Source organism: Orbicella franksi, chromosome 2 (assembly GCF_964199315.1).
Source record: "Orbicella franksi chromosome 2, jaOrbFran1.1, whole genome shotgun sequence".
NCBI classification, from domain to species: Eukaryota; Metazoa; Cnidaria; class Anthozoa; order Scleractinia; family Merulinidae; genus Orbicella; species Orbicella franksi.
This window is the reverse complement of record NC_138146.1, coordinates 37,115,124-37,142,761: the sequence shown is the minus strand read 5'-3', so window position 1 is coordinate 37,142,761 and position 27,638 is coordinate 37,115,124. Positions and strand designations below refer to the sequence as shown.

Below are 27,638 nucleotides of genomic sequence, written 5' to 3'. Positions count from 1 at the left end.
ACTATGGTATGTTAGCGAGTGATTCACACATTAACCACAGAGAGTTACCTTGCAGATGTACACATTGATGACTTTTATGGTGTTGAGATATAGCAGAGTTAGCAGGTGTAGCATTCAATAGGATGACTAAATTGACTGAGGAGCTAGGCTTGGAAGTCTCGGCTCCTGCATAAGATTAATTGCCAAACACCCAAATGCTTGTGCTTGAAATTTGGTTCAATACCAATGACATGACAACATCGGTTTCTGAGTTTAGATTAATGGACTTTAAAGCTGAAATTTCTCGTTGGCTTCACCTGAAGCGAGCCACTAAACATCAATTGCAAGTTCTTGTTGGTAAATTACGGTACGTGTGCAGTTGTGCGCGCCCTGGAGGAGCTTTCAGCATGTCGCGTTTGTCGAATGACCTGCGAAGTTGTGATTCACGTAGGAGCAGCATTCCTGTGTCATACGACCTTAAACTAGACTTACAGTTGTGACTACATTTTCCTGACAAATACATTGGTGCCTCTGTGATAGGCACAGAGTTTCTAGAATCCAGTGAACAATTATTCAGTTTCCACAGATGCTAGCCTGACAGGATGTGGAGCCATCTGTGAAGGAAATATTTCCATGACCTTTTCCCGATATGTATTACTCAGCAGCAGTTACCATTACGGACATACGGTGGTTGTGGCAATCGAGCTATGGCAATTAACGTTAGCAGGCAGATGCATAATGATCCACTGTGACATCCAGGCATTGCATTCGTTGAAATGATCAACTCTATGCGTAGCAGGAATAATTTCTTACAAACCTGTTTATGGGAATTGTGGCTCACATTAGCGGTTAACAATATCATGCTCAAGGCTGAGCACATGTAGATTCCTGGTCGTGAAAACACATTAGCTGATTGTCTTAGCATGTGGCACACTGATGCCATGAACCAATCATAATTCCAGGCCTTAACAGTTGCTCTTGATTTTCACCCAGTTCCAGTCGACCCACGGCTGTTTTCCGTTAACCTAAAGTTAATCTGCTGGCATTTAACATTAGTATTTTATTACCCACTTTGTAGAATCCCTAGTCCATTACCTTGGTCTGGTCAAGAAATCAGCACTCAGTGAAGAAACACTGCGTACACGCATAACTCAGGCTTCGAGCCTATTTCTTGTTTTGTAGAGTTTATAACCTACTCGTCTTTCCAGCAACTGAACAGGTCCATTGGCTCTATTTAGCCTTTCTTGTAGGTTCTTTTTCATCATATAATTCTGCAAATAATTATCTGAGTTGCCTTAAGCAAGTGAGTCTATATTTAGGAGCTAATGCTACCTTTTTTGCAGAGGTTAATGTTCTCAAACAGGCTTCCAAACGTGTGCTTGCTAACTGAAACCACCAGTACGTAACATTTACTAGATATTAGACATTTTGGATTTTCATTTTATCTTGTATTTTTCCATGTGGGCAGTTTTCCTTGTTGCCTTTTTCTCGTTATTTGCGGAAATCAAATTTAGCTCCCACCACTAAAGCAAATGTTGTTAGTAATTCAGCTATTCACTTACGAATGTGTGATAGATAGATAGATAGATAGATAACTTTATTTCAACTCGGGTTGATGAGGCTGATTAGGCCTCTAGCAAGATTATGCTAATTTACCGAGAAAAATAACTTTAAACGAAAGAAAATTGAAATTAAAAAATTACAAGAAATAAATATATAAGAGCTAAGACTAGTCTACATATGTAAATTTACAATAGATCTAACCGCAATCTTAAAATCTTTAAGTGTGTGATGTCAGCTTTCAACAGGACCACTGTTTTCCCCGGGTATACAAAACCAAAACTGTTCAATTCAGACAAAGGGCAATTCAAATTGTTCTACCATTCATCCCTCACTCAGTCTTATGTCTTGTTTCCGCATTGAAACATCATCTTAGTAATTGAACCCAGGACAGTCAAGCACCGCTATTTACTACTCACACCCCAACAGGATTCAAGCCTGTTGGAGGGCATCATTTTGCTAAATTCCTTAAGTCCTGTATAGTTAACATTAGGTTGGACCCCACACAATACTCTCCCCATAGTTTAAGAAGAGGAGGTGCTACTTTTTCCTTTTAAATGCTGGGGCCTCGGCCTCTGTTTATTAAGTTCTCGGATGTCTATATAGTTTATTTAGTTCTCGACACCTCTTAAAAACTCACCGTTGAGTAAAACACCTTGGAGTTTGGGGATCTATCTTCTCTTAGATTCTATGTTTGTCATTTGTCAATACACTTGTTGAACCCCATCTTGGTGTGACAGTGATTAGTCTTCAAGCATGCTAAATATCAGATAAATACGTATTTAATTCTATCATTTCCAATGTCAGTCTTCATTTTACCCCTGGTCTTCATTTTACCTCCGGTCTGCAGTCTGCAGTCTACATTTTAGCCCTGGTCTACAGTCTGCAGTTGGCGTATGCAAAAGGTAGAATCCGGAATCCTGAAACGGAACTGGAAGCGGGACCGGAATCGGAACCGGACATATAAAAATAGAAGATGTTTTGAGGGTGCTACTCACAATAATTGCTTAACAAGAATTGCATCTCCATATGTAATGTTATTTTCTTTATGTCGCTTTTTGTCCGTCCGGGGCAAAACGGAGACGAAGATACTGGAGACGAAAATTTCTTGCAAGAGAGCAATTATTGTCCGTAACACTCTAAAAACATCTCCAATTTTTTAATGTCTGGTTCCACATAACACCTTTCATAAATTAATAAAAATTACATACCTTGCACGTTTTAGGAGATAGCAGTGTAAAATAAGAAAGAGTGAATTTGATTCGATTCAAATTGCTCTAGTCGTCGTCCAAAATACGTCTTCGAAACTCGTGCCGCCATTTTGTTTTTGCCGACAACTGCACGAAGATTTACGAAGATAAATTCAGCGATCGTGACTCTCTGTCTCAGTATCAATTAAAGAAGGGCCCTTTCGTCTATCCCTTCAAGAGCCTTTATGAAGCTTGGAAAAAGATTGAAATCCTTAGCCCTGCGCTGCGGAGTTTGTGGCGTCTGCATTGAATGGAAGAGCAACCTTGACGTGTATGGAACTGGATGGCTCATTGGGCTCAATGATGCTAAAAGGAAAACGCTTCAGCGATCTCGATATTCTTGATCGCAAAGAAGTACAACGTAGTACGTCTCCACACGCGGTAAGTTTCGAGCTCCGTAAACTTAGCTTATTTTAACGCGTTTTTCTAAACAAGTTAAGAGCTGAGGTCGTACGCACCAAGCCAATTTTCTTTATTTTTGTTCATTTTGCAAAAATATCTGTCAGCAGTTCCGTTTTACAAGTGCGAACGGTGATTTTTTCCTACCAAAGTTTTGTCAAACCCGGTCACCCCAAAACGCATACCATGCAGACTGCAGACCGCGGACTGCAGACCGCGGACTGCGGACCATGCAGACCATGCAGACTGCAGACCGTGCAGACCATGTAGACTGCAGACCGCAGACAGCGGACCATGCTCTCCATGCAGACATGCATTCACTTTTGACACGCATTTTTTTGTTTCTCGCCACAAAATAGTGTTTAATGATATATCAGAGTGTTTGTTGTTATGACCAATATATACACAGGCGCTAGGCCGCGCAAGCTCGGTATGTGACCGTTGATTCAATAAACGAACGCGCTATAAATTTGTATCACAAACACAACCTCCATTTCCCTTCTAGAATCTCGTCATCGATCTTCTGACTCTCGCCAATCGCTATAGCCGCGATCCCCAACTCGTTAAGTTCCAGAAACTGTTCTTCAGTTGACATGGCACCTTTCACCGCCATTCACCAACAAGTGAATCTTCCGGAAAAGGTGATAAAAATCAAGCTTTTCCCGAAACCTGTCGGGAGCAGATCCAAAACATCTTTCTTCCCTAATAATGCTTCGATGCATTCTTTCTGTTTATCCTTTAAAAAATCAATATGTGGAAACAAATTCAGAGCAGTTCAAGCAAACGCGTCTTCTCTACTCAAAGCCACATTTTGTTTTTTTTTTTCCCCGCATATGACGTCACGTGGCTTAAAGCAACCAAAATGGTGCCATGACGACTCCGATAAGTCGTTCGCTTTTATCGTTAATTTTTATGTGCTTGTGTAATATTGCAAAGGGATGTTTTATTTTGTTGTGCAAATTTGACCCACAATTGGCATTTAGTTGAATCGTTTCATGATGTATAATTTCACTATTCAATATCAAAGTTATGGCATAAGCATACCTTCAATCTCTTTCTTGCTGAACCACATGTAGTTCAGTAATCACAGACTGGAGTTTGCGCAAGCGGTATGACTGATAACCAAATTTCACAAAAAAGATAAGGAAAACGAATTTTAACGAAACTGTCGCTTGGAATATATCATTCGCCTAATGGGATCGACTCGATACAAATTTACGGGTTATCTACAGCATTTGCATCGCATTTAAACGATGGAATTGAAACAGAATATTCAACTGGACTTACAATGAGGATTTTAACCTCTATCGCTGCTGTTTCGCGACTGGCCAGCGTTTAATGAACAAATTCACCAATTCAATAAAAAGTCGCTGAATAGGAGGTGAGTGAAAGCTCCACAGCTTAGAATGAAACAGAAAATGTGCCCCACCAAACAAACTTCCCTGCTGTATTCACTACTTCAGACGTTCCCTCAATGGCCAATTAAAATGCAGAAATGTTGTGATTATTACAGCTCTATAGTTCGTGCCAAGTTTGGAATCGAAGGCTGTTCTCTGCGTGAACCTCAGCCCACACATATACTTTCCTTACTTTTAACTCTGTTTCCCGCTGTTTACCTGATGAAAGACCTTGCATTAAACAACGTGGGGTTTCAATGAAATTAATTTTGTCAAGAAGTCGAACTCCCTAAAACTTAGCTGGGACCGAAGTTAATTTAAAAAAATTCCAGTCCATATTCTTGATTGGTTGGGATTATTGCTTTCCTTAGTCCAGCAGGCATGTTCTGGTTTACTCATCAAAGACCTCGTTGAGACCACTTAAGAACCTCTACGCCCAAGAAACCAGTACAGCTAAGTGATATATTATTGAAGGCACTGGAATTTGAAAGTAAATTTTGGGACGCAGATTCAAGTCTAGCTAGATATTCTCGGACGCTCACAAGCGAGCACTTGCGACTGATTTTCCAACACAAGACATGTTCACTCAAGTTAGCGTGATATTCAGTGATCCTCTATCGCGGACAGAGAGAGATTCCTTGTGAATAAATTTTAGATATCGACAAATTACACCATCGTGTTTTCCAATGTGTTAATTAGTTGCTTATAATGCATGTGGGTTTCATGTGGATTTTATCATCAGATCATGTATGGATTGTAGGCTAAACACCTCCACCCTAATCACCTCTCATTAATATGCGAGCTAAATGTTTAAAAATAATTAGACTCTGTAATTGCCCTTCACATAGGGCGAATGACCCAGACAGACCCGTTTCTTTGTTTTTCTACAAGCAGTAAACAGTGGTTACCGTTTTTGGCTTTGTTAATGAGTTGCAACCCACTGTGACTCCAGTAATTAATTGCTTGCTTTTATCTGATTGTACATTTATACATTTACCACTGAAATTGGCTGAAGAAATTTGCACAGCTTGAGTTAGCGATCAAGATAAGTTAAAACCTTTATTTCCCTTACACCAAGTTGTCTACACATTTTTTATACATGTCATTCTAATTCAGGAGTAAGAGGTATCTTATGTTACTGGCTTACTACAAGTTTTTACAATGCATTTTTCGATTTCTGTTCTCAGACTTACATAAAGATAGTGGATCGTAAAAACATTAGGTTTTCCTCGGTAGGCTGTTAACAACATTATTTCGGTTATTTTACAAACGGCACAAACGATTTCCAACCAATCGCTGATTGAAATAAAAACAAACATTAAACAAAAATTAGCGAAAAAGGGAGAAAACTAAACGCCATAATGGCCAAGACAATGCATGTTTGCCAATTAATTAAGATATATATAAGGAAGAAACTCTTGAAAGAGCTCGAAGAGCCAAACGAGACAGAAATAATTCCGGCAGGCGGCGGGGGAGGTGCACTGAAGGGCATGCTTGACGTAGCTAAGTGTTACGGCGTGGAAAATCCTGTTTTGATATCCCTGAACGAGACATTTACAGTGTTCAGTTCTGTCCTTAGTTTCATTTCCAGTTTAAGCCGGAACGATTTCAAAGTAGGTCTTAATTAACAGGACCTAGTTCTCAAGAACTGAAGTTGACATTAATAACTTCCTTTCTCCAGAATCTGGTTCTTAACCGACAGATGACACATATTACTTATCAATGATTGAAGAAACTCTACATCTAGTATCTCTTAGGATAAAAATGAACACGAGTCACACCTAAGAATTTAAATTCCAGTACGATAAAGGCGTTTTTCTAAAATTGTAGGACGAGCATACCTATTATTGTTTAGCTCCCCCGGGAATTAACAGACGACTATTCTTTGCCATCATTACCTGTTACTTGCTTCTCTGCGTTATTTACTCTTGAAAGATTTATATTAAGACGTTACACCATGATTAATAAACATTGCACATTTTCATAATTCTGAATCCTGAGTTTTGGGTCTTGAAATCTTTCGACAGGATTCTCGAAGTAAGCAATATATTAGCGGAATACAGGTCTCCTGTGGGTTTACTGATAGCGCCTTCAGGCTTGACAATGTCATCCACCGATCTAGATTGTAAAACCAGTGTTGCAATTTCTTGCGGTTTTCGATCAAATGGACGTTTAAACAATCTGCTCAGACGCCGGTTAGGGCGAGCATTCGACGGCGAATCATCACCATTTTTATGAGCGCAGGTTTACAACTTGGCCGCGGTAATTAATTACAACCGAGTTTCGGCCCCCGGTGTGGAACTTCTTCGCCAGCTTGAATATCTTCCTGTCGTTCTAACACTTCCTCCTTGGTTGTTTGAACTGTCGAGCAGCAGGGCTCCCATGTTAGAGCTTTTTCCCTGAAGCCTGCAGGTTCTGAGGCAAAGGGAACACAGGGCGATGGTTTCTTTACCTTTTTGCGTCATAAAGAAGTAGATTAAAGGAGAAGCAGAACAGTGACTGAACAATAGCCAAACACAGACGGTGTAACCAATGTTCACACTTGTCGGGCTAAATTTTCCGGAAAAGACAAATGTGAAGAGAAACAAGAAAATATAAATCGGCGCCCAGCAGATAATTATGGCAATCAAGTTCAGTAAGATAATCTTCACGGCTTTTCTTTGTCGTTTGTGCTTACTAAGAACTCTCCTGAAAGAATCCCTTTCACTTCTGTGCAGTTGAAGATGGAAGCTTCTCTTTCTTTTCACAAGTGTGTAAATTGTTATCGAATGGAAAATGGAAATCAGTATTAAAGAACCAAAAAAGATCGCTAGCTTCGCTATAGTTGCATTTCGGAATGTTTCAGAATCTGGCCAGACCTCCGAGCAACGAAAGTTGTCGCCAAATTTTTTCAGTTTTTTGAACCGGACGTAAAAAATTGAATCTGCTATTGCTATGATCCACGCGACAGGCATAAAGTGGCACACCAACTTCTTTCGGAGCCGAACATTAAACGGAAACCGCACCGCGAGGAACTTCTCGAATGTTATGGTCAAAAGATTCATCAAGGACGCTAGGACTGCAGTATTCTGTACAAAGGTTACTAGACGGCACATCGTTGGGCCGAAGATCCAGTTATGGTCAAAAACGTACAAATCCAAAGTTACGAAGGGTATGCAAAATATTGTGATAAGTAGATCTGATACGACTAGATTGAGAGTCGACAAGTTGGAGGAATTCCGGCGCTTGGAAGAAAACAGAGTGGCAATCAGAATGGGAATATTGCCAAGAAGTGATATCGCCACAATGGAAAACAGCGAGAAGACGATAAAGTTGCGTTCTCCTTTGGTAAAAGTACACTCTAGCGTGTAGCACAAGGTGGGTCCGATGGAACCGTTGGCTGTTGAGCTGTTCATACCGGCTGGTGGGCTCAAGGTCAGTGTCTTACAGGTAACTGATCTTTGCGGATTGTTCTCGGAAAATAGATATGCGAGATACCAACGGAGCCTACACACGCCGACACCAAGAGGTGACTGTCGGCGAATCACAAGACAGACTCACTAACATCCTGTCAAAAAATAATACACTACAAACAGAACATAATTATCATAGTTTGCATTAAATGAAATGCCCAGAGCTCCAACATGAATAATGTATTTGAAGAAAAAACTAATCATTTCTTATTGCGCCCTAAAGAGATAAACTGCGTATCACTCTTTTAGGAGATATTTCATGCAAAATGATAGATATTAATCGGCAATCTTTTATTTTTTGTTAGACTAATTATGCGTTGAGCAAAGATAACATCGATATAGTTCTACGCGAAATACGCAGTGAGCAATTGCGTGTTCGGCAATTTTTTTCCCGTGGCTTTTCCGTTCAGCTAGATTGAAGATGTAGAGTATGTTGATTGCGGCTAAATCAAGACAATAGTATGAAAACAAAACACCTTGGCCGATAAACATTTGCAAATTCTGATATTCGATTATATGGCGTCCGTTTTCAGGTGTTCCCTGCTTGCAGGAAACAATGCCAAAGGAAATTAAGAATCCAGTTTTTAAACTAAAGCATCATGTTGCTTATACCCAGACACTGAAAGTTCCTTAATGATCAATATATAAGTGACAGAAGTACAAGTTTTTTTTAATGATTTTAGAAAAAAAAAAAAAAAAAAGCTGAAAATCGCTTACGCATTTCCACGCGCAATTTCTTCAGCGTTCAATCATAACAGAAGCCATTCATTTACATACATCACAGTTTACAGACATAATTAGACAGCGTTTTTCATGTTGTCTACAAGCCTGGGAAGAGGCCATACAAGATGAATAAATCTGCTGGGTATAACATATTTTATGGCATATTAATAACGCCACCTAATGTTTTCCCAGGCAAACACACAAGAACAGGGTGACGGAGAATGCAACGTAACTTAACTTAGCCACACCGCTTAGGACTTCGTGTCCTTTGGACAAACGCCTTATGTCGCGATGGATTAAGCCTGTTTAAAAAATAATGCAAATCGTAACGTAATGATTATTAAAACTTTATTTCGCAATTCGGAAACAGTTAGGGTTTTTTTTTTTTCCACAGGCCAAGTATTATGACATTTTACCATAATAGTTGGGAAATTTACAACATAGGACATGGCTTAATGAAGCATTTTGTTCACGCTTTTTTTGAGCAAAAGTGGTAAAGTTTGCAATCTTTATCGAGATGTGGAATCTTATATGTGTCAGGGGAAAAATAAAAATAAAAATCTGCTCATCTTTTTGTCTCAATGACATCCATAAGCGAAGGCGGTGCGACCTTCGGGGCGGCTTTTAGCTGGTAGGCTAAAAGCAATCAATAATATATAAAATACTGAATGTTGTATAAGTTATCATGCACTACTACTTGACTTGATGGTCAAGAAGCATACAGTCAGGAATTCCTGGTTTAAGTATCATAAAAAGCAAAATATTACTTTTACCCCTGGAAGTGGGAGGTAAACGTATCGACAATTTAGATTTCACATGATAAGAAACTGGCTTTTAAATTTTACTGTATTTTTATTTATTAGTTTTTAAATTATGAGACTTTGATCAATGACAGTCACAACAAAAAAAACATTGACATGCACGTAAATGTGCCTTTCTATAAATGGTTTCTCTTTCTTTCTGCTGGATATTCAAAATAACATGGAATGAATGTTAAATAAAGATATTAAACATGAAAGCAAAATCTCGAACGCTTGAACCGTTAATACGTGACTACGGTCTTGGCAATGGCCTTGAAAACGACCGATAATTCTGTCCATCGATGATTTGACATTTCTTGTGGAAAATGATGTAATTGATGAGGTCAATTTTCTTTACATAAGAAAACTTACCTATTAAGCAAAATACGGCGCCCAAAAGTTGAAAATAAAATAGATTTCACTCGGCATCACACTGATTCATTTACATCAATTTAATGTTGAAAAGAAATATCTTTCAGCATTAGTTTTAAGGAAGACTAAACATATGTCGAGTCTATTATATATGCGTACACTTGTAGAATATGATTAGACAACCGCAAAAAAAAAATTCTTGTTCCACAATTGCAATAAGAAATTTTTATCGGTGTCTTAAGCCGTAGACCGGTGTAGAAGCTCCATTTTCCATCTATAACAACTATTACTGCCTTTTTTAAGTTTAAAGATTTACCTTACAAAAGATTTCATAGAAATTCTATATTTTAAGTAGTTTGTCATCTCACTTCGAACGTCATGTCGTCGGGTTATAATAATTCAGTCATGCAACGTTTGTTTCTTTAGTTTTCAATTTAGGCCTTCCATCAAAGGTTTCTAGCACAAAAGCTTCAATGTTCATTCAGTTCCTTCTTCGAAAGCATTTTTGACCCCACGTAAAGCGTGTGGCCGTTGGTGGTAGCTGACAGCACAATATATAAATCTTGATACATTTTGCCAATGAAACAGCCTGCGCCTTATCTATGCAAAATACCAGAAATCTTGACGGAAAAAGACCCACAGAGCGGATTCAAAGTTTTAATATTTGCACCCAAGAATAAATCTTCGAAATGTTTGCGAAAAGTTTGCACCTGTGCGTGATTAAATCATGTTTTATCAGTTAAAAAGTTTTATCCACGTTTGTGCGAATATGGCGAATAAATAATCGCCGTAGCCATTTACAAACCTTTTAGAACTAATTCAAGGAGAAAAAGTGTTATCGTCGCCCGTAGGTCAAGAATAACTGTTCCTTCCCATTTCGGGTGGAGCCCCACGACCTCCTTGTTACATAATGGCAAATATATTTAGAGAAGCAAAAGTCCGATCGAAAAGCTCATGATGTGACTGAATATTGCTTGGAAAACAGCTTGCTGACCACAAACAAAAACAATTTTTGGCGGTACGTTTTGTCGCCGAAATCCCGCTGACAGTTTTTAGCCATTAGTCAGCAGAATGCAGCTGGATGTCAGATAATCACAAACATAGAAATACACAGTTTACCTTTAACAGTTTTACGTCCGATGGGTTTTAATCAGTCAATCTGAAAATTTCCAAGTAACAGAAGCAACTTACTTTTCGGCTAACAAACGTTGTCTTAAAAGAAAGGTCTCTCTGAATCTTTGGATGTGGGCTCAGTGCTGTCACAGTTTGATTTCAAAAACAAAACTCGAATAAATCAAACAGATGTCAACTGTTGTGAAAAGAAGACAACAAAACGTTAAGCCATAAAGGCAAAAAAAAAAAAAAAAAAAAAAAAAAGGAAGAAAGACAAAAAAAAAAAAAAAAAAAATCCGAAATGTCAAGAGCAACGTAATTTAAATTAATAAAGTTAACCTTTTCTTAAACTGGTTTTGTTAAGATATTTTGATTTGACGAATAACTCAGAAACGGAAAGTGGAATATTATCAGAAAATGACATACCACGAAAGGAAAAAGAAACGAAGACAACCTTGGTGACAGTTGGAAATAAGGTTTTCAAAAATGCTATTGGCAAATGATAACGGTAAATGGCAAGACTTTACGCAAAGCTCTGCTTATCAAATCAATAACTATATTTCATTTCAAAAGGAAATTTGAATTGGGTGCGCGGAGTGTCAGAAATGTAGAGAGGTAGAAAATTTAGCCGGCACCTTTTAAACTGAACTTCTGCGCATAATTAAATCATTTTCGGAAAATTAAGCTATCTTACCATTTCCACTTTCCTTCAATAAACATTTTTTTTCCTATTTGCCTTTCGTTCGTATTACTATGACAAAACTTCTGAATTTCATTCTGAATCCGGTTTTCATATCAAAAGTTCAAAGCAGCCGAGAGATCTTGCTCATTAAGAAACGAATTAAAAATTCACCGGACATAAAGAGCTATTATTTCCAAGGATTCCCAATGAAATTAAGGACTTTGCAGTTTTTTTTTGTGAAATGTAACAGAGGCACTGTTTGAACTTAAGCTACATGTACTTAGCAGATGAGGTTTAACGCCTTACTTATAACCCTCACAGTAAGAAAAATTAGACACTGATAGATGGACTACTTGTAAAATACGAAATGAACAAACCTGCTTTCTAACGAACGCAAACCATGTTTTTCCTTCAAAAAAAACCGGATCAGCTAAACGTATCAACTTATGGGGTCTGTAGTCGGAATTAATCTTCCTTGACGTTCCCCGCTTCCTATTAGATTTCATGCTCATGTTAAGCCACTGCTTTGAAGTTTCCATTAATTTGAAGCCAAATTTGAGTCGCTGAAAAAATGGGAAAAAAGATGTTTGCTCATGAAAAAATAATGGCTTACTCTAAAGGATGCAATTTCATCGTGGTTTCCGGCAGTTGCAACGGACGTATAAGGGTTGGATAGAATGTGACCAAGGTTATTGGAAACATTTCACAACAAATTAATTCAGTAACTCGGATGCACGAGTGAAAACGAGTAATGAGGTTTTACCATGTTTTTTAAAAGAGAAAAACTCAATTTTCACGAAAAACATTCTTGCGTGAAGAAGTCGAAGTTTGTTTTGTATATACGGCATCCCATTTTAAGCCGCGGAAACAAATTATGGTGAAAACATTACTGAAAAAGATGGCATTTAACATATATGCGTCCTCTAAACCCATTCATGAAAAATGATTGAGTTTTCTATGTGACGCCTTAATTAAAGAGCTGTAACCTTTGATGGTAAACAAAGATTTTTTTTCCATTTGGCGTTAAATTTTACCAGATCTATTTTCAGGAAATCAAGTTTATCTTTAAATTTTTGACGACTTTAAAAAGCACAGTTTAAACTATACAAGAATCGTCATAACATCTTGAAGCCTTCCTAAAAAAAAACCAATCTTATGAAACACACCACAAAATAATCATGAATATTAATATTAATACAAATAAATAATACTAATAATAACATCATCATCATCATCATCATCATCATAATAATAATAATAATAACAATAATAGTAATAATGATAATGTTACTGATAATTAACTTTCAAAGCATTTGGGCTACGTCGGTGGGCAAGGAAAACCACACTGATTTTATCGAGTTTAAGTTGATTTATAAGATAAATTATCATATACTCTAATCTACTCTAAACACTTCATGAGGCCTCTGGACCACTTTGAAATTACAACGAAAACAAATAACATATAACAATATTGTCTAATCATTGCGAATCGGTCATCAATGTCAAACTCTTATGGACATCTCGACATAAACTACAAACGTACTGGTGAATATTATGTCTCCAGTGCAGGTTTCAAAGTGAGCACGGTGACACGTGCGTGAGAGCGAAACAAAATTGTTGTGCTGTGTCGGCGGACGAGCGCATAAGTTTATCTGATTTATTACTGAGTTGTAGTAACTAAGACATATAATTGCCCTCAGGCTCTAACATTAAGCTAAATTTAGTTTGGTGACGCAGGCTAAAGCGTTAAAAATAAGAAGGCTAATAGAATTGCCAAATACAATCAATTAGTCCAACGGGCGCAGCTTCAAGGTCTAAAATTAACTCAAATTTAGTTCCGTGACGCAGGCTTAAGCGTTAAAAAAATGAAGGCTAATTAAATTGCGAAATGCAATCAATTAAGCAGTTTGCTTACGGTGCTTAATTTGGACTCTTGGCGGAAAAACAGGATGAAACGTTCCCACGCATGGCTATTTATAATACTGCGCTACTATACTTCATGTCACATTTCCCACAATCTATGTTTACGTACACAGAGAAAAACTACCCTTCAAAACCAGCAGTAACATGACAACGAAGATAGAGTGACTGCAACCACATCTAAACAAAGAATCAACCGTGAAATAAAGGATAGCGCACTTCTGCACATTTCGCTACTGAATGTAGCTTACAATGATCAACACTATGTTGTAACTTTGTCGGGAAATCAAAGAAGCATTTTGCAGAAATTAGGGAACTTTTTAGAAGCAAATGTGACGATCAATTTTGTAAAGGGAACTCAATTGGTCGCCCGTTCAGAAAGAGGCAATGCAATTCAAACCTTCATCTACAAGAAAACAACCTCCTAAAAGGTATGTAAGTGACTGGGATTGGGTAAATGTTGCTAGAAAGTCAGAGTAAATTTTAGATATTTCTGTGGAAAATCTGCTTTATTTCATTAACAATCACGGTTAATTCTACAAAAAGCAGTCTATGAAGGCTATACAAGAAACAGCAACGTAAAAATAATACGACTATCATAGTAACAGTACAAAACAAAAGAAAGCACAGAAAAACACGAAAATCATACGTCAAGAAAATGCAGGCTATCCAATAAAGTCTCTATGATATCTACAACTTCAACTAAATGTTCCGTTCAGCTATGTAAACTCTACTGAAGGAGAATTGAAAAAACAAAAAAAAAAGATTTCATGAATGTCATAAACTGAGTTGCAGCAATTTTCTATTGGTTATCTTGAAACTAAAACCTCTTTCGAAGAACCAGTCAGCAAGTATGGTGTTTTCCTGCATAGTTAGCCCTGCAGAACTCGAACTTAAACATGTGTTTATTGGCTTCGCAGAGAAGATGTCCCATGGCAAGTCAAATACGATTCTGCTCCCGAAGAGCTCAGGAAAAAATCTTTGCTAAGACCGTGTGTTCTTAATGCGTCTACAGAGACTGAGAACTAGCGATATGGCAGTTCTTGTAAATAGATTCATCATAGTACATGTATGTATCAAGAGAAAAACCTAAAACAGCTCGACCAATGCAAGACTGGCCAGGGCTAAGACAGTGCATAAACACTATGGACATACAGCCAATAGAAAAATGCGGTAACAATAATAATAATAACAATAACAATAACAACAACAATAACAGTAACAGTAACAGTAAGAGTAACAGAAACAGTAATAGTAATAGTAACAGTAACAGTAACAGTAACAGTAACAGTAACAGTAACAGTAATAGTAATAGTAATAGTAATAGTAATAGTAATAGTAATAGTAATAGTAATAGTAATAGTAATAGTAATAGTAATAGTAATAGTAATAATAATAATAATATTAATTATAATAATAATAATAGAGTTAACACTTAATAGCCAAAGGCTAATAAGCCTGTGACACTCGGAAAATAAAATTACAAACCTAATGATAAATGAACAATACTATGAATACAAATATACAATATAATAAAAGTTAAAAACCTAAAATTATGAGAGACGCGAATAGTTGAATCACAATAATATTAAAAACTTTCACCTTACAACTTACAACTTCCAGCTTACAACTTGAAATATGAATAACGACGGGCAACGTTTCAAGTAGTAGTATTCTTGTGACTCTGTGAGTGAAATTAAGGATTTACACCACAAGTGAAGTTAGAAAATCCTCTCAAAATTGCACTAACCGTTAGGGCGAGTGTAATTTGTAAGGATTTTAAAATATCAAAATAGTCTTTAATTTCAGTAGACGTGCGGCATGCAACCAGTGGTTGAATTGTTTAATCAAATTAAACTAATTTACATCCAAGATGCAAACTTGGGGTTGTAAGGTTTTTAGGTGTTCTCTGATTAGGTGCAACTTGTCTTATTCAGTGATAGTTATTTGAAATTGTTGCGCTTGCTAATAGTAATCTATTGTATGTACTAACTTAGTTTAACGAGTACTAGCCATTAATTTGAAAATGGCCTGCGAGTAGGCTCCTTAGTAAAAAAAAAAAAAATGTACCTTGAAGTACAAAAGTCAAATGAAAGAGGTTTGGCAGATCGGAATTGTGTTTCAATCACCTCTCCCCGAAAGATATTAATAAAGTGCCAAATACATGATAGAAAACCTGACAAGGGTTTCACCTCTAGCCAGTTTGAAACATGACGCGTTAATCGAAAAATGAAAAAAAAAAAAGATTACACGAGAATTAGTAACTCTGTATATTATTTCCTGTAAATATATCATATATATTATAAATAGAATATTTCTCATGTGCAAGATTTTTTTAGATGAGGACAATTTGCTCTTAAAATCGATTCCTTCGCACACATAAGGTCATGTGAATACCCCGTTCACACGAACTAAACTAGTTTAACTAAATCGATGTACGTTTTTCCAATTTGTAGATTAGGCTTTGCAGTCATTTTGAGAAGACAAATTTCAAACCATCTTGCTACCATATTTAAGTAAAACAGGTTTTTACCTGTTTATGTTGTGGGGTTTGCACGGTATGAGCAACTAATTTTTGACGTTATTAGTTGAACCACTTTTAACCATGTTTGACATGTTGGCGTGAACGGGCTATAACCCATAAGTTTCTTTTTATACTCAAGAAGGGATGAAAGGTAGTGGAGTTAGTATAACCCATATTCCCAAGGTAGTCCTTCTTAAGTTATTTTTCATAAGTTCAACTTTCGGAAATCCAAGCAGCGTCTAGAGATAGCCAATCCTGAGTCGTGGAGTATGCTCTGGCGTGCAGCCCAAGCAGCTTAACGTGCATTTTCATCCTCCACGAAGACATCCACGCAACGCGCGTGGTAACATTTTCCCCGAGCAGGGATGGCGACGTGGTGAGAGGGCTCGCCTCTCAACATTCGAATCCCGGACCCATTGGCATATATGGGTTGAGCGTGTTGTTGGTTCTCGAACATGCAGAGAAGGTTTTTTACAGGTTTTCTCCAGTTTTCTTCCCTCCACAAAAACTAACACTCAAAATTCTAATCCGATTCCGAGGCACGAACACATTACAAAGAGCTTATGAAAGCTCTCCGTGTTTCGCGGGTAGATAAAAAATGACATTTACATTTACGTTTCGGAAACTGCAACTTGGCAGCGGAGAGCTCAGTACATTATATATTATTGACGTTATATTTAGCCAGAGAAAGTTATCATTCATTTTCAATCCAAATAAATAAAGGGTACGGTGTTAATAAATAATTAAATATGCCAATAAATTAAAGAGTTATAATATTAACAGTGTCGAGAATTATCTAAATCACCATTAAAAATACTGTAGTTGTAGTCAGGCATAGTAATAAAATCTTAAAAGTTGTTGTCACTGACTTAAAAATCTTAAAATAGACGTTTCGGCTAAAATACTATAACCTTCTTCAGTGATGAAATGAATGTTAACGGCGTCTAAATGTAGGAACTCGCTAGGGATTAATTTAGCATTTTGTAACTGTCTGGAATATGCGCGTGGTCATTAATTGAGTTCGGTTCGCGAATGGAATGCCACGCTTCCAAGAACAATCTACGCGACCACAAGGGACAGCGGTCTATGACCTTGACATTATTAAAATCAAATTCGTGGTTGTTTTTCATACAGTGTTGCGCCAAAAGAGAGTTCCATTCGCGAACCGAACTCAATTAATGACCACGCGCATATTCCAGACATTTACAAAATGCTAAATTAATCCCTAGCGAGTTCCTCACATTCTTATAATAATAATAATAATGATAATAATAATAATAATAATAATAATTTTTTTTAAAATTTTACTAATAACAATAATTTTATTATAAAAAATTAAAAATTACAACTGTAAAAATTCTTAGGAAAATATATATGTCAGGGAAATACTAACTTACAAACGAATTACAAATTACACTCATTCTTTACAACCCTTTATTACAATTCTTTATAATAATAATAATAATAATAATAATACGTACATACATACATACATACATACTAATATAATAATAATAATAATAATAATAATAATAATAATAATAATAATAATAATAATAATACATACTAAGGAGGACTCTATCCATCAAGTAATCCAGCAGACTTATTACTGCCCTAGGCTCATGGATTGAACTCGGTACCATAAGTTAAAAGCGGCAAGACTTTAAGGACTTACAATAATAATAATAAAAACAATCTTTAAAGAGGAAGCGCCCGTCACGTAAATACGTGGTTTTCAGGGAGGTCCTCTATAAAAATAAAAAGTATTAAAATCTAAAATTAAAAAGTATTAAAATCTAAACATCTCATTTACATTTAGACGCTGTTAACATTCATTTCATCACTGAAGAAGGTTATAGTATTTTAGCCGAAACGTCTATTTTAAGATTTTTAAGTCAGTGACAACAACTTTTAAGATTTTACTAAATCACCATTGTCTTGGTGTATATGCAAGGCATCATAGGAATCCTCGCCGGCTTCTTGAGGTGGGATTTCATCGTATGAATGGGTTCTGCCAGAGGATGAGTCTTCCTGATTGCCGTATAAAGGATCCTGTGAATGAAAATTACAAAATTGTGTAAGAAGCCGAAAGGTGCTAGCTGTTAAGAAAAAGTATCTATATCATGCTTGTAAAACTGTCTAGTTGTAAAACAAGACTATTCATTTTAGGTTAACTTCAAGAAGCTTCCCTTTACTTATATAACTATTACTTCTTGTTCACAAAGCTCTTAATAATCAAGCACCTGACTATATAAAGGACTTTTTACACATCGAGACTAACACAACTTATCGCCTGCGCTCCCAAGACCCTAACCTCCTCGCTGTTCTCAGAACCAAACACAGGACATTAGTGATCGCGCCTTTGCACGCTGTGGACCTTTTCGCTGGAAAAAAATTCCTAGTGAACTAAGACTAAGTCCAACCCTGACTGTTTTTAAATCAAAGTTAAAAACACATTTGTTTAAATTAGCGTTTAGGATGCCATAGTTGTATAATATGTTTTTTAAATTGTATTATTTTTAGGCACGTCTTTCTTTTATTTTTACTGTAATCTTAATGTGACATTGTAAAGCGCTTTAGAATATTTTATAATGTTAGCGCTATATAAATCTATTATTATCATTATCATTATCGTTTTCATTATCATTATTATTATCATTATCATTATCATTATCATTATCATTATCATTATCATTATCATTATCATTATCATTATCATTATCATTATCATTATCATTATCATTATCATTATCATTATCATTATCATTATCATTATCATTATCATTATCATTATAAGTCCTTAAAGTCTTGCCGCTTTAATTTATGGTGCCGAGTTCAATCCGTGAGCCTAGGGCAGTCATAAGTCTTCTGGTTTACTTGATGGATAGAGTCCTCCTATTATTATTGTTATTATTATTATTATTGTTATTATTATTATTATTATTGTTATTATTATTATAAGTTATTTACATAATTAACATGCGTAACACCTCTGTACCTAAGGAACAATTGCACGCTGACTGTGCCATGCTTGTCTGCCAACTTGCAAAACAAAACTATGAATCATTGCAGGTTAAAATAAAGACTTCTACGAAGTACTGAAATGTAACATTATAAACATTACCCGTAATTGTAATCTCTGCCGCAGTGGTAGCTGCTGCCCCATGTTCTGCCTAAATAAACGACACAGTAAATACGTAATTACACAAACAAGATACAACATAAATAAAATTACATTATCCAATAATTAGATAATTGAATAATTCGTACAGCTGAACCTTTCGATCTAATACTTGTTAGTATAAATCTACTGGTGTTCTATCACGAATGTCGTTCTCTGATTGGTTACGCTACTCACTACCTATTCTGAATTTTTTAGAATTCTATTAATATACTAATGCAATGGCTGCAATCTGATTAACTGAACTACTCATATACTATCAGCCATTATTATACTATCAGTGCAGTAGCCGGAGGTCGTCTGCGAAATAGCGACGTTTTCCGTTTTTGCGAAGTTACAGAAGAACATTTAGATACAAATGGATAATAATATTCCTAGTTTCGTGACTTTAAAAAAACCCTAGAAAATGTTGAGCAAACAAAAAAAAAATTGACAAATGGCTCTGATGAGCGCGCATACACAACAAGAAATTCAAATCGACAATTCAGTCCGCGCGATTTTTCTAAAGCGTAAAGTTAAATACAATGTACAAAAACTAGAAATGGCTAGCTGAAGGAACGTAAGACTTAAGTAAGAACTAATTAATTAAGTAAGAATTCAAGAAAGAATTCTAGTAATTTAAGTAAGAATTCGGCCTTCGGCCTCATCAACTGTCACCTCATAGAAATCTCGAGCACATAATCTAATTGTTCATAACATAAGTCAAATTATTCTCGCATTTTGATTGGTTCTCACCTATGATCTATTAGAGGACAGACGCATAGATGACGACAACATAACAAACATTTTCCCTCTGTTTTTGAGTTACTTTTTTTGGTAAAAAAATACCTCTTACTGGTCTGGGGTATGTTATGAGCGGGTCAAAGCATGAGTGAGAGTGAGTGAGTGATTGAGAGATGTATGTATGTCACACCAATCAGATTGGTGCTACTGTAAACAACTAATCAAATTGCCGCTTGTAAAGGTGAATCATGTTTGTGAAGATTTCATATCGATTTTAGAACGGGCATCTTTGCTTTTCTATAAACAGAAACAGGTATTCTTGTACTGGCCTTATTCTGACATTTCCGATGTGCGTTTACTGTGGTTAAGCCCAGGACTTTGTAGTTGGGTTTCAAAAGATTTCAAAATTCGATAATCACAGTCTTTGGTATACACTAACATGTTATCAAGGCTTTGCTTTTCGCATTACTTGACATTTTGAATGAACTGGGTCTTAGCCGCTCGACAAATTGGTGCTTTCTAGGTTTTAGTGCAAAATACACTTTAGCGATGGTGAGGGGGCTTTCGTCTATATCATTTGCATTACGTTCATCTCACGAAAAAAGAGTTAAGTCGAAACCATTTACGTTTGGGCAGAATTTTTAGTTTCTGAATGCAAGTCTCAATTGAGTGGCGCTGTTTACGGAGTAGAACTGTCTTATCGTTAAAACGTTTCTTGGGATCAATACTGAAATACTCATTTGCAGTGGTTTTCTCTTTCAAAACCAAAGAAATTACCGACGGTGAGTTATGAATCATCCTCGGAGACCCAGGGGCTACTAGCCGGGACGAAGCGATATTTTCGGGCGAGCGATCGACGAAGAAAACCACTTCGTGTGAGTAGGCGACAGAGTTACCCGGCTGGACCTCCTCCCTGATTGGGCAGAAAAATATTTTTCTGCCCAATCAGCGGGACGGAATTCGACCACTTCTGGAACTGGTTGGGTAAGAATAAGTTCCCAGGGGCTCTTAAGCTCTTGAAGTAAACTTTCGCCCGAAAATATCGCTTCGTCCCGGCTAGTAGCCCCTGGATCTCCGAGGGTGGTTATGAATGAGAACACTGCTGGAGTTTTGAAATTTGTTTTTGCCGCAGGCAAATGCAATGAGATATTTCTATTTGCCAGTTTCCAATGGTAACTTGACACTTTTGCTTTTCATGAACGATTAGTTTCAATTACAACTGACGAATCAGTGACTCTTGTTCACAAGGTCAGAATAAACAAACAACAAGCCAATCTAGCGGTACGTCCACACTTGATTTAAGTGTTTGGAAGTCTCTTTTTTTAATCTTTTCAGCGGCATTTTAACATCTTGCATTAACTAATGGCAATTCTTAAAAACGGAAATTTTTAGCAGAGATTTTCTTAAAGGTTTGTTTTATGGAAACTCTTCAAATATTCCTGAAGACTCCATCGTGGCGGCAAGTTAAACCGTAAATTAATAAGATTAAACTTTGATGCGACACAGTGGTTCTTTCGCTATAATCAAACCTTGATAAAAGTAGGCTTGATATCGTATATCCTAAGGTGATATAAATTCATTTTTTTTCGCTGTACATCGTACCCAATTAAACTTGTTGAATTATGCTTATCAGAACTGTTAAGAAGAGTCCACTGAGTACTGCTACATCCAGGGGCTTTTTATTCACAAAAAGAAAATCTTGCACGCCTTAAAATGGTGAAAAGTTTTGAGAATTTAGAAAATATTTTACGTGACTGGGCGAAGGAAAATATAGAGAGACGTCTGAAAGTCTCTTTTTTATTTATTACTGAACAGACGCACGGCAACATCGAATCTATTTGCTAAGTTGCGCCCTTGTCAACTATCACGCATTATAAAATAACTGAGATACTACGCACGCTTTGATTAGTCAATAGAGTCGCTAAGCCTATGTACCTATATATTTTTCTGTGGATGATAATAGCAGTAGTTGACGAGAGATCGAAATAATGGTTTCCGTGTAAACGTCTCAGCGGAAAGATGTTATGGATGATTAATAATCATTTGAAAATCTCTAACTGAGCAATATGGATATAATCTTGCTTCCGTTAGGGAAGGATATCGGTGATATTCCCGTAGTGAACTACGATCGAATACGCTCAACGAGTTTGTGATCACAGTGACACGTACACAATCATTTAAAATCAAAGTGATATGGGGTTTGCTAAATAAGAACAAAATCAAAAACGAAAAGTCAGTTCTCGCAGATAATTTGGTTTCCGATGAACGGCAAATAAATCAAACCATGGACAAGTTGCCAATCTGTCTGTTCTTTTTAATAGTTTCTGTCCTTAGCACAGTCTTAAGAGTCGCGTCTCAATTATCACTTATTCGATTACTTACTGATTGGAGATTTGTAATTGTCCTAAACCAAACAACCGAGCTCAGGTCGATATTAAAAAAAAAATTCCCGACTTCCACCCAACAGTAAACAAACGGGCAAATAAATATGACAAAACAAAAACATCATTGCGATTATCTTGTTGGTGCGGTTATCTCTAGATAAATGAATAAACAAACAAAGAAACAACAAAAATACAGCAAAACAAACAGGCGAACGAACGTGTGAATAAATAACAAATAGACAAAGTAAGTTTAATTTAAACATATATATTCAATTTTTATTATTATATCTCTCAGTTAGTACGCACGCTGGGATTGGTCAATTTAGCAGGCCTTATTCTACTGTACGGCCCGCTAAAATTTAAAGCTGTTTTTGTGATTTAACGCCAAGTGTTCATACCATTTTTAGCAGGTAAAAGTTTAAAACTTTCTTTTACTTCTGAAATTCTATGTTAATACCTACTAACGATTTCAAATTGACTCGTTTAGCTTTCGAGGTGCGTCAGAAATATGAAGCCGTTCTGTGTGAATAGAAATCGTTTCCGAACCCGTCAGACACCCAGTAGAGATATAATAAATATCTTACTAACCTCGTTTTCTCGGTCCGTACTATAAGTTACGGATCCTCGTTTTTTGTTTTTTTTTCGATGGGGAAAAAAGTCGGTGCGTAACTTACAGCACGGCCTTGGAACTCGGTTAGTAAGAGGTATACAAATAAGGTACAAATAAGGATATAATTTCTCAAGACTCCATGGCAATTTCTACGCAGTTAAAGATGATAAACGTAAAAGTTACATATTTAACATTAGTCAGTTGCTCTGTTTCCTACTTGTATGATATGTCAAAGTATTCAACGTACCTATCTTGCCTGTTCCTCCAGGCACAAATCAATCCAATAGGTACTGCAACTAAAACTATTGGGCCAACCACTATTCCAGCCCAAATAAAAACAATATTGTCACTGGGCTGATGAGTCGGTGTTGTACTTGGCCTCCTCTCGCCTGAAAAAAAGCAAAGCGTTCAATGTCACAATTTTGATGTCCACACAAGCAGCCAACAAAAATGATTGATTCATCGATTGATTGACTTTAATTTCTGGACATGTTCACCTTTAAAAAGAGCTACATGCCTGGAAAAGCGAAAGGTTCACTGCTCGGTCCACATCCTTCAGCTGTGCACATACTGATCTGCGTCTGATAGTACGCAAAGAGGCTTAAACCTTGTAGCGTAGCTTTAGTCGCATTACCATCGCCAACATGCAAGTGCCTTGAAGAGTTTGGTAATGGTGTTAAAGAACCATTCTCTCCCAAAGACAGCTGCCAGAAATCAAGGTTAAACCCGTTCGGAACGCCATTCCAGGTATTTGGGGGCGGCAACTGTGAATGAAAATAGGTCTACAATGCGTACATGCGTGACTTATGAGTTATTCAAGTTATGTGAGTTATTTTATTGAACTTTGTTATAACTGCGGTAAAACAACAAATGGAAACAAATGGAAAGGTTCATATGAACGCGGAAATAAAGGAGGAAACAATTTCTACACAGGAATAAATTTGACATAGTCACTTCATTTGTATAATCTCAATCTTGGATGGATTAAATTCGTTCACATTACTAATCAAACTCAATAATAATTCATCAAGTTTTCTTCCTTCCTACATGTAATTCCCTTTCGTCTTTTCTCTTTTCCCTTTTTTCATTATCTAGAATTGATTGGAGCTAAAAACTTCTAGAAGTCAAGAATAGTATCTGGAAAATTGTCCTTGGAACTGTTCAGCTAAACAATACTTACAGTAGATCAATACTTGCAACAAATATTTCTTTTCCACGTCTTTACAAAAGAAAGCCACAACTGTGGCACGTAGCCATACCTCTACCATCAAAGACCCCAGACACTACTTGTTTTTACATGTATGTTAGCTGGTTGCAAATCAGTGATAAAAATATTGTACCAAGACTGTACCTTCCACACAACTGTCACATCACGTTTGTCACGTGATGTCTTGGAAATCGACCAATTTCTAAACTCCGGAGCCTTAGCTGGTGCTAAAAGAAAACAAAAATTTAAACAAAAATTACTCCCCGTTTGAAATCAGAAATCAATTTTGTTAGTACTCACATCAAACTTAACAAGCATATCCAGAAAGTAAATAAATATAATTCCTTACCTTCTTCATTAGTCCTTACAGTGACAGGTCTACTCAACAATCCCCAGCCCCCAACACAGCCAGCAAAGCCACACTGTATATACAGTGTGTATGCTGTATATGGAGAGAGATCAGAAATTGTATGGAACAGTTCTGATTCAGTGTTGGTGGAAAATTCCAAGGTCTGCAATTAAATACATCGTATGGAAATGTAAGAAACTGATTAGCCCGTACTTATAAAATGGATTTAAATAACAGCCCTCACACACAACTAACAAAGCAAAAAATGTGCAAGCAAGTGTCAGCTCTTATCGATTTAACTGTTAATGAATTTAAATATGGCAATCAAAGTTACCTCATTTTTTTTGGCTTGTGCTGGAGCATACAGTATTTTAAAACAGAGATATGAGGTTAGTTGCCCCATGAATAGCGGGGGTTTCCATGTCACAGAAAGAGCTTTTTTTCCAGTTGCTGTAGCTGTTAAGTTTTGTGGAATTGTGCAACGAGCTGCAAGAAATTTAAGCAAGCACTGCATATATTATGAAACATTTGTAATTACTTTTTAACTAAGAAAGTAATACACAACTAACAAAGGTGCCTGCAAAGACCTACAGCTTCAAGCTCCATACATGCATTTCCAACCTATGAAATGGCATTTATTGGACCAAAATATTACTCTCTGCGCATTTTACCCGCCTTTGAAACATAGCTATATAGCTTTCTGCAAAAATTGCCTCAGCCACATAACCCTCCAAATGTCCTGCCAGCCTAAGATGTTGCTTTAGCTACAAAGCTCTCTGCATGTCCTGCCATCCTATGATGTGGCTTTACCTACATAGCTGGCATGCCTGGCTAGCCTAAGATGCGGCTTTACCTATACATAGCTCTCTTCATGCCCGGCCAGCCTAAGATGTGGCTTTACCTACATAGCTCTCTGCATGCCCAGCCAGCCTATGTGGCTCTACCTACATAGCTCTCTTCATGCCCAGCCAGCCTAAGATGTGGCTTTACCTACATAGCTCTCTGCATGCTCAGCCAGCCTATGTGGCTTTACCTACATAGATCTCTGCATGCCCTCCCAGCCTAAGATGTGGCTTTACCTACATAGCTCTCTGCATGCCCAGCCAGCCTATGTGGTTTTACCTACATAGCTCTCTGCATGCCCAGCCAGCCTAAGATGTGGCTTTACCTACATAGCTCTCTGCATGCTCAGCCAGCCTATGTGGCTTTACCTACATAGCTCTCTGCATGCCCTCCCAGCCTAAGATGTGGCTTTACCTACATAGCTCTCTGCCTGCCTTACAATTCTATGATGTAGCTTTAGCTACATAACTCTCTGCCTGCCTTATCATTCTATGATGTGGCTTTACCTACATAGCTCTCTGCCTGCCTCACCATTCTATGTGGCTTCAGCTACATAGCTCTCTGCATGCCCTACCAGCCTTTGATGTGGCTTTAGCTACATAGCTCTCTGCATGCCAGCTTACCATTCTATGATGTAGCTTTAGCTACATAACTCTCTGCCTGCCTTACCATTCTAGGATGTGGCTTCAGCTACATAGCTCTCTGCATGCCCTACCAGCCTATGATGTAGCTTCAGGGACATAGCTTTCTGCATGCCCCGCAAGGCCATGGTGTGGCTTTAGTTACATAGCTCTCTGCATGCATTACCAGCGTGTGATGGGGCTAAAATTACAAAGTTCTCTGCATGCATTACCAGCTTAAGCTACATATAGCTCTGTGCATGCCCTGCCAGTTTATGACGTGGCTTTAGCTACATGTACAAAGTTATCTGCCTGCCTTACCATTCTATGCTGTTGCTTCAGCTACATTTAGCTCTCTGCATGTATCGCCTGACCCTTAATGATGCTGCTTCAGCTATAAAGGTCTCTGCAGCATGATGTTGCTTCACAATGTTGTTACACATGGCTTTCAGCATAAAATCAGGCAGGCTTAATGATGTGGCTTCAGCTTAATAACTTTAAATGGCCCTGTCAGCGCTTGTCAGGCTGTGCTATGGCTTCAGCTACAAAGCCTTGGGGCTGCTTGGATTGTCTAGCCAAGGTGCAACATCAGCTCTGTCTAACTGTTGCATTGCTTGTCCCAAGATATGGCTTAGAAGAGCTATATAGCCTTCTGAATACATTCATTTGACAGTTTAATTGGCATGGCATCAGCTTATAGCCTCCTACATGCATTTCCTAGCTGAATGAAAATTACTGTTGCTAATAATGGTAACACATTTCACATGTTATCCACAACTAAGGGAAAATTAATTTGCAGAGCACATGTCATTTACCTGTGTATATGCACTTACTATTTGTTAGCAGACGACAGGCCTTTGCTTTGCTTATAAAATGAACTCCATCTGAAGTTTGTATCTCCACTTTAAAATAAAATTGGAAAGGAAAAAGACCTTTTGCAATAATGCTGCATTGCAATAATTCCTTCTGTACTGAATCAGACGTGTTCAGTGCACAACCTAACTGATCGTAGTAGTACTGCCCAACACAAGGAGGTCCAAGAGTGCAATATGACACCCTGTAAGTAGTCAAATTAGAGAAATCCTTATGGTGAAGTGGTTTCCATATGATATTCACACTCTTGAATCCTCCAGTGCCTTCACATCTGCTTTCTATGGATACCTCTTTGATAACTGAAAAGGAATAACAAAAAAGGTAATTAGCAATTAGAGTAATGCACACCTGCCCAATAGTCTCTTCGCACCTACAAGTTGCTTATAAAAAATTAATAGCACTTTCAAGTACCCATGCAGTTGTCAAAACTCAGATGGATATAGCATTCCTAATATGAACAATTCAGTATTAACTATTGCTGATCTTAAGCCTTCCCATCAAATAACTGATATCCTGCTAGTATTATAAGTAGCACCTTTCAATGGAAGTATTTTAAAAATTTTAAAAGCAAAAACATTTCCTGCAAAACTGTATGGCAAATTGCTTGATACTTATGCAATGGCAGATTGAATCAGGGTCAAGCCTGTAGGTCAAGTCAGTTACAATGATATCACTGA

The 27,638-nt window shown here is 37.2% G+C and overlaps 3 protein-coding genes across 4 annotated transcripts in view; all 3 read right to left on the bottom strand.

Moving 5' to 3' along the window:
* Nucleotides 1-24,384, bottom strand: part of LOC145479668 (uncharacterized) — a 252,955-nt gene extending 228,571 nt beyond the window's left edge. The window contains exon 1 of the mRNA XM_081458087.1: nucleotides 24,379-24,384. The gene's annotated coding sequence lies outside the window, so the exon portion shown is untranslated. The remainder of the gene's footprint in view (nucleotides 1-24,378) is intronic.
* On the bottom strand, nucleotides 6,424-8,690 carry LOC145479696 (neuropeptide FF receptor 2-like). Its single transcript, XM_081458129.1, has one exon. The coding sequence runs from the start codon at nucleotides 7,978-7,980 to the stop codon at nucleotides 6,856-6,858; it is 1,125 nt and encodes a 374-aa protein (XP_081314255.1). The 5' UTR covers nucleotides 7,981-8,690; the 3' UTR covers nucleotides 6,424-6,855.
* The window catches only part of LOC145479683 (protogenin-like), a 17,755-nt gene continuing 5,202 nt past the window's right edge, over nucleotides 15,086-27,638 (bottom strand). For both annotated transcript variants that reach the window (XM_081458107.1, XM_081458109.1), the window contains exons 2-9: nucleotides 26,922-27,260; nucleotides 24,960-25,111; nucleotides 24,626-24,788; nucleotides 24,421-24,503; nucleotides 23,587-23,833; nucleotides 23,317-23,458; nucleotides 19,296-19,344; nucleotides 15,086-18,223 (exon numbers count right to left, since the gene is read on the bottom strand). In XM_081458107.1, the coding sequence (XP_081314233.1) occupies nucleotides 18,083-18,223; nucleotides 19,296-19,344; nucleotides 23,317-23,458; nucleotides 23,587-23,833; nucleotides 24,421-24,503; nucleotides 24,626-24,788; nucleotides 24,960-25,111; nucleotides 26,922-27,260 (1,316 nt within the window). In that variant the 3' untranslated portion in view covers nucleotides 15,086-18,082. The remainder of the gene's footprint in view (nucleotides 18,224-19,295; nucleotides 19,345-23,316; nucleotides 23,459-23,586; nucleotides 23,834-24,420; nucleotides 24,504-24,625; nucleotides 24,789-24,959; nucleotides 25,112-26,921; nucleotides 27,261-27,638) is intronic.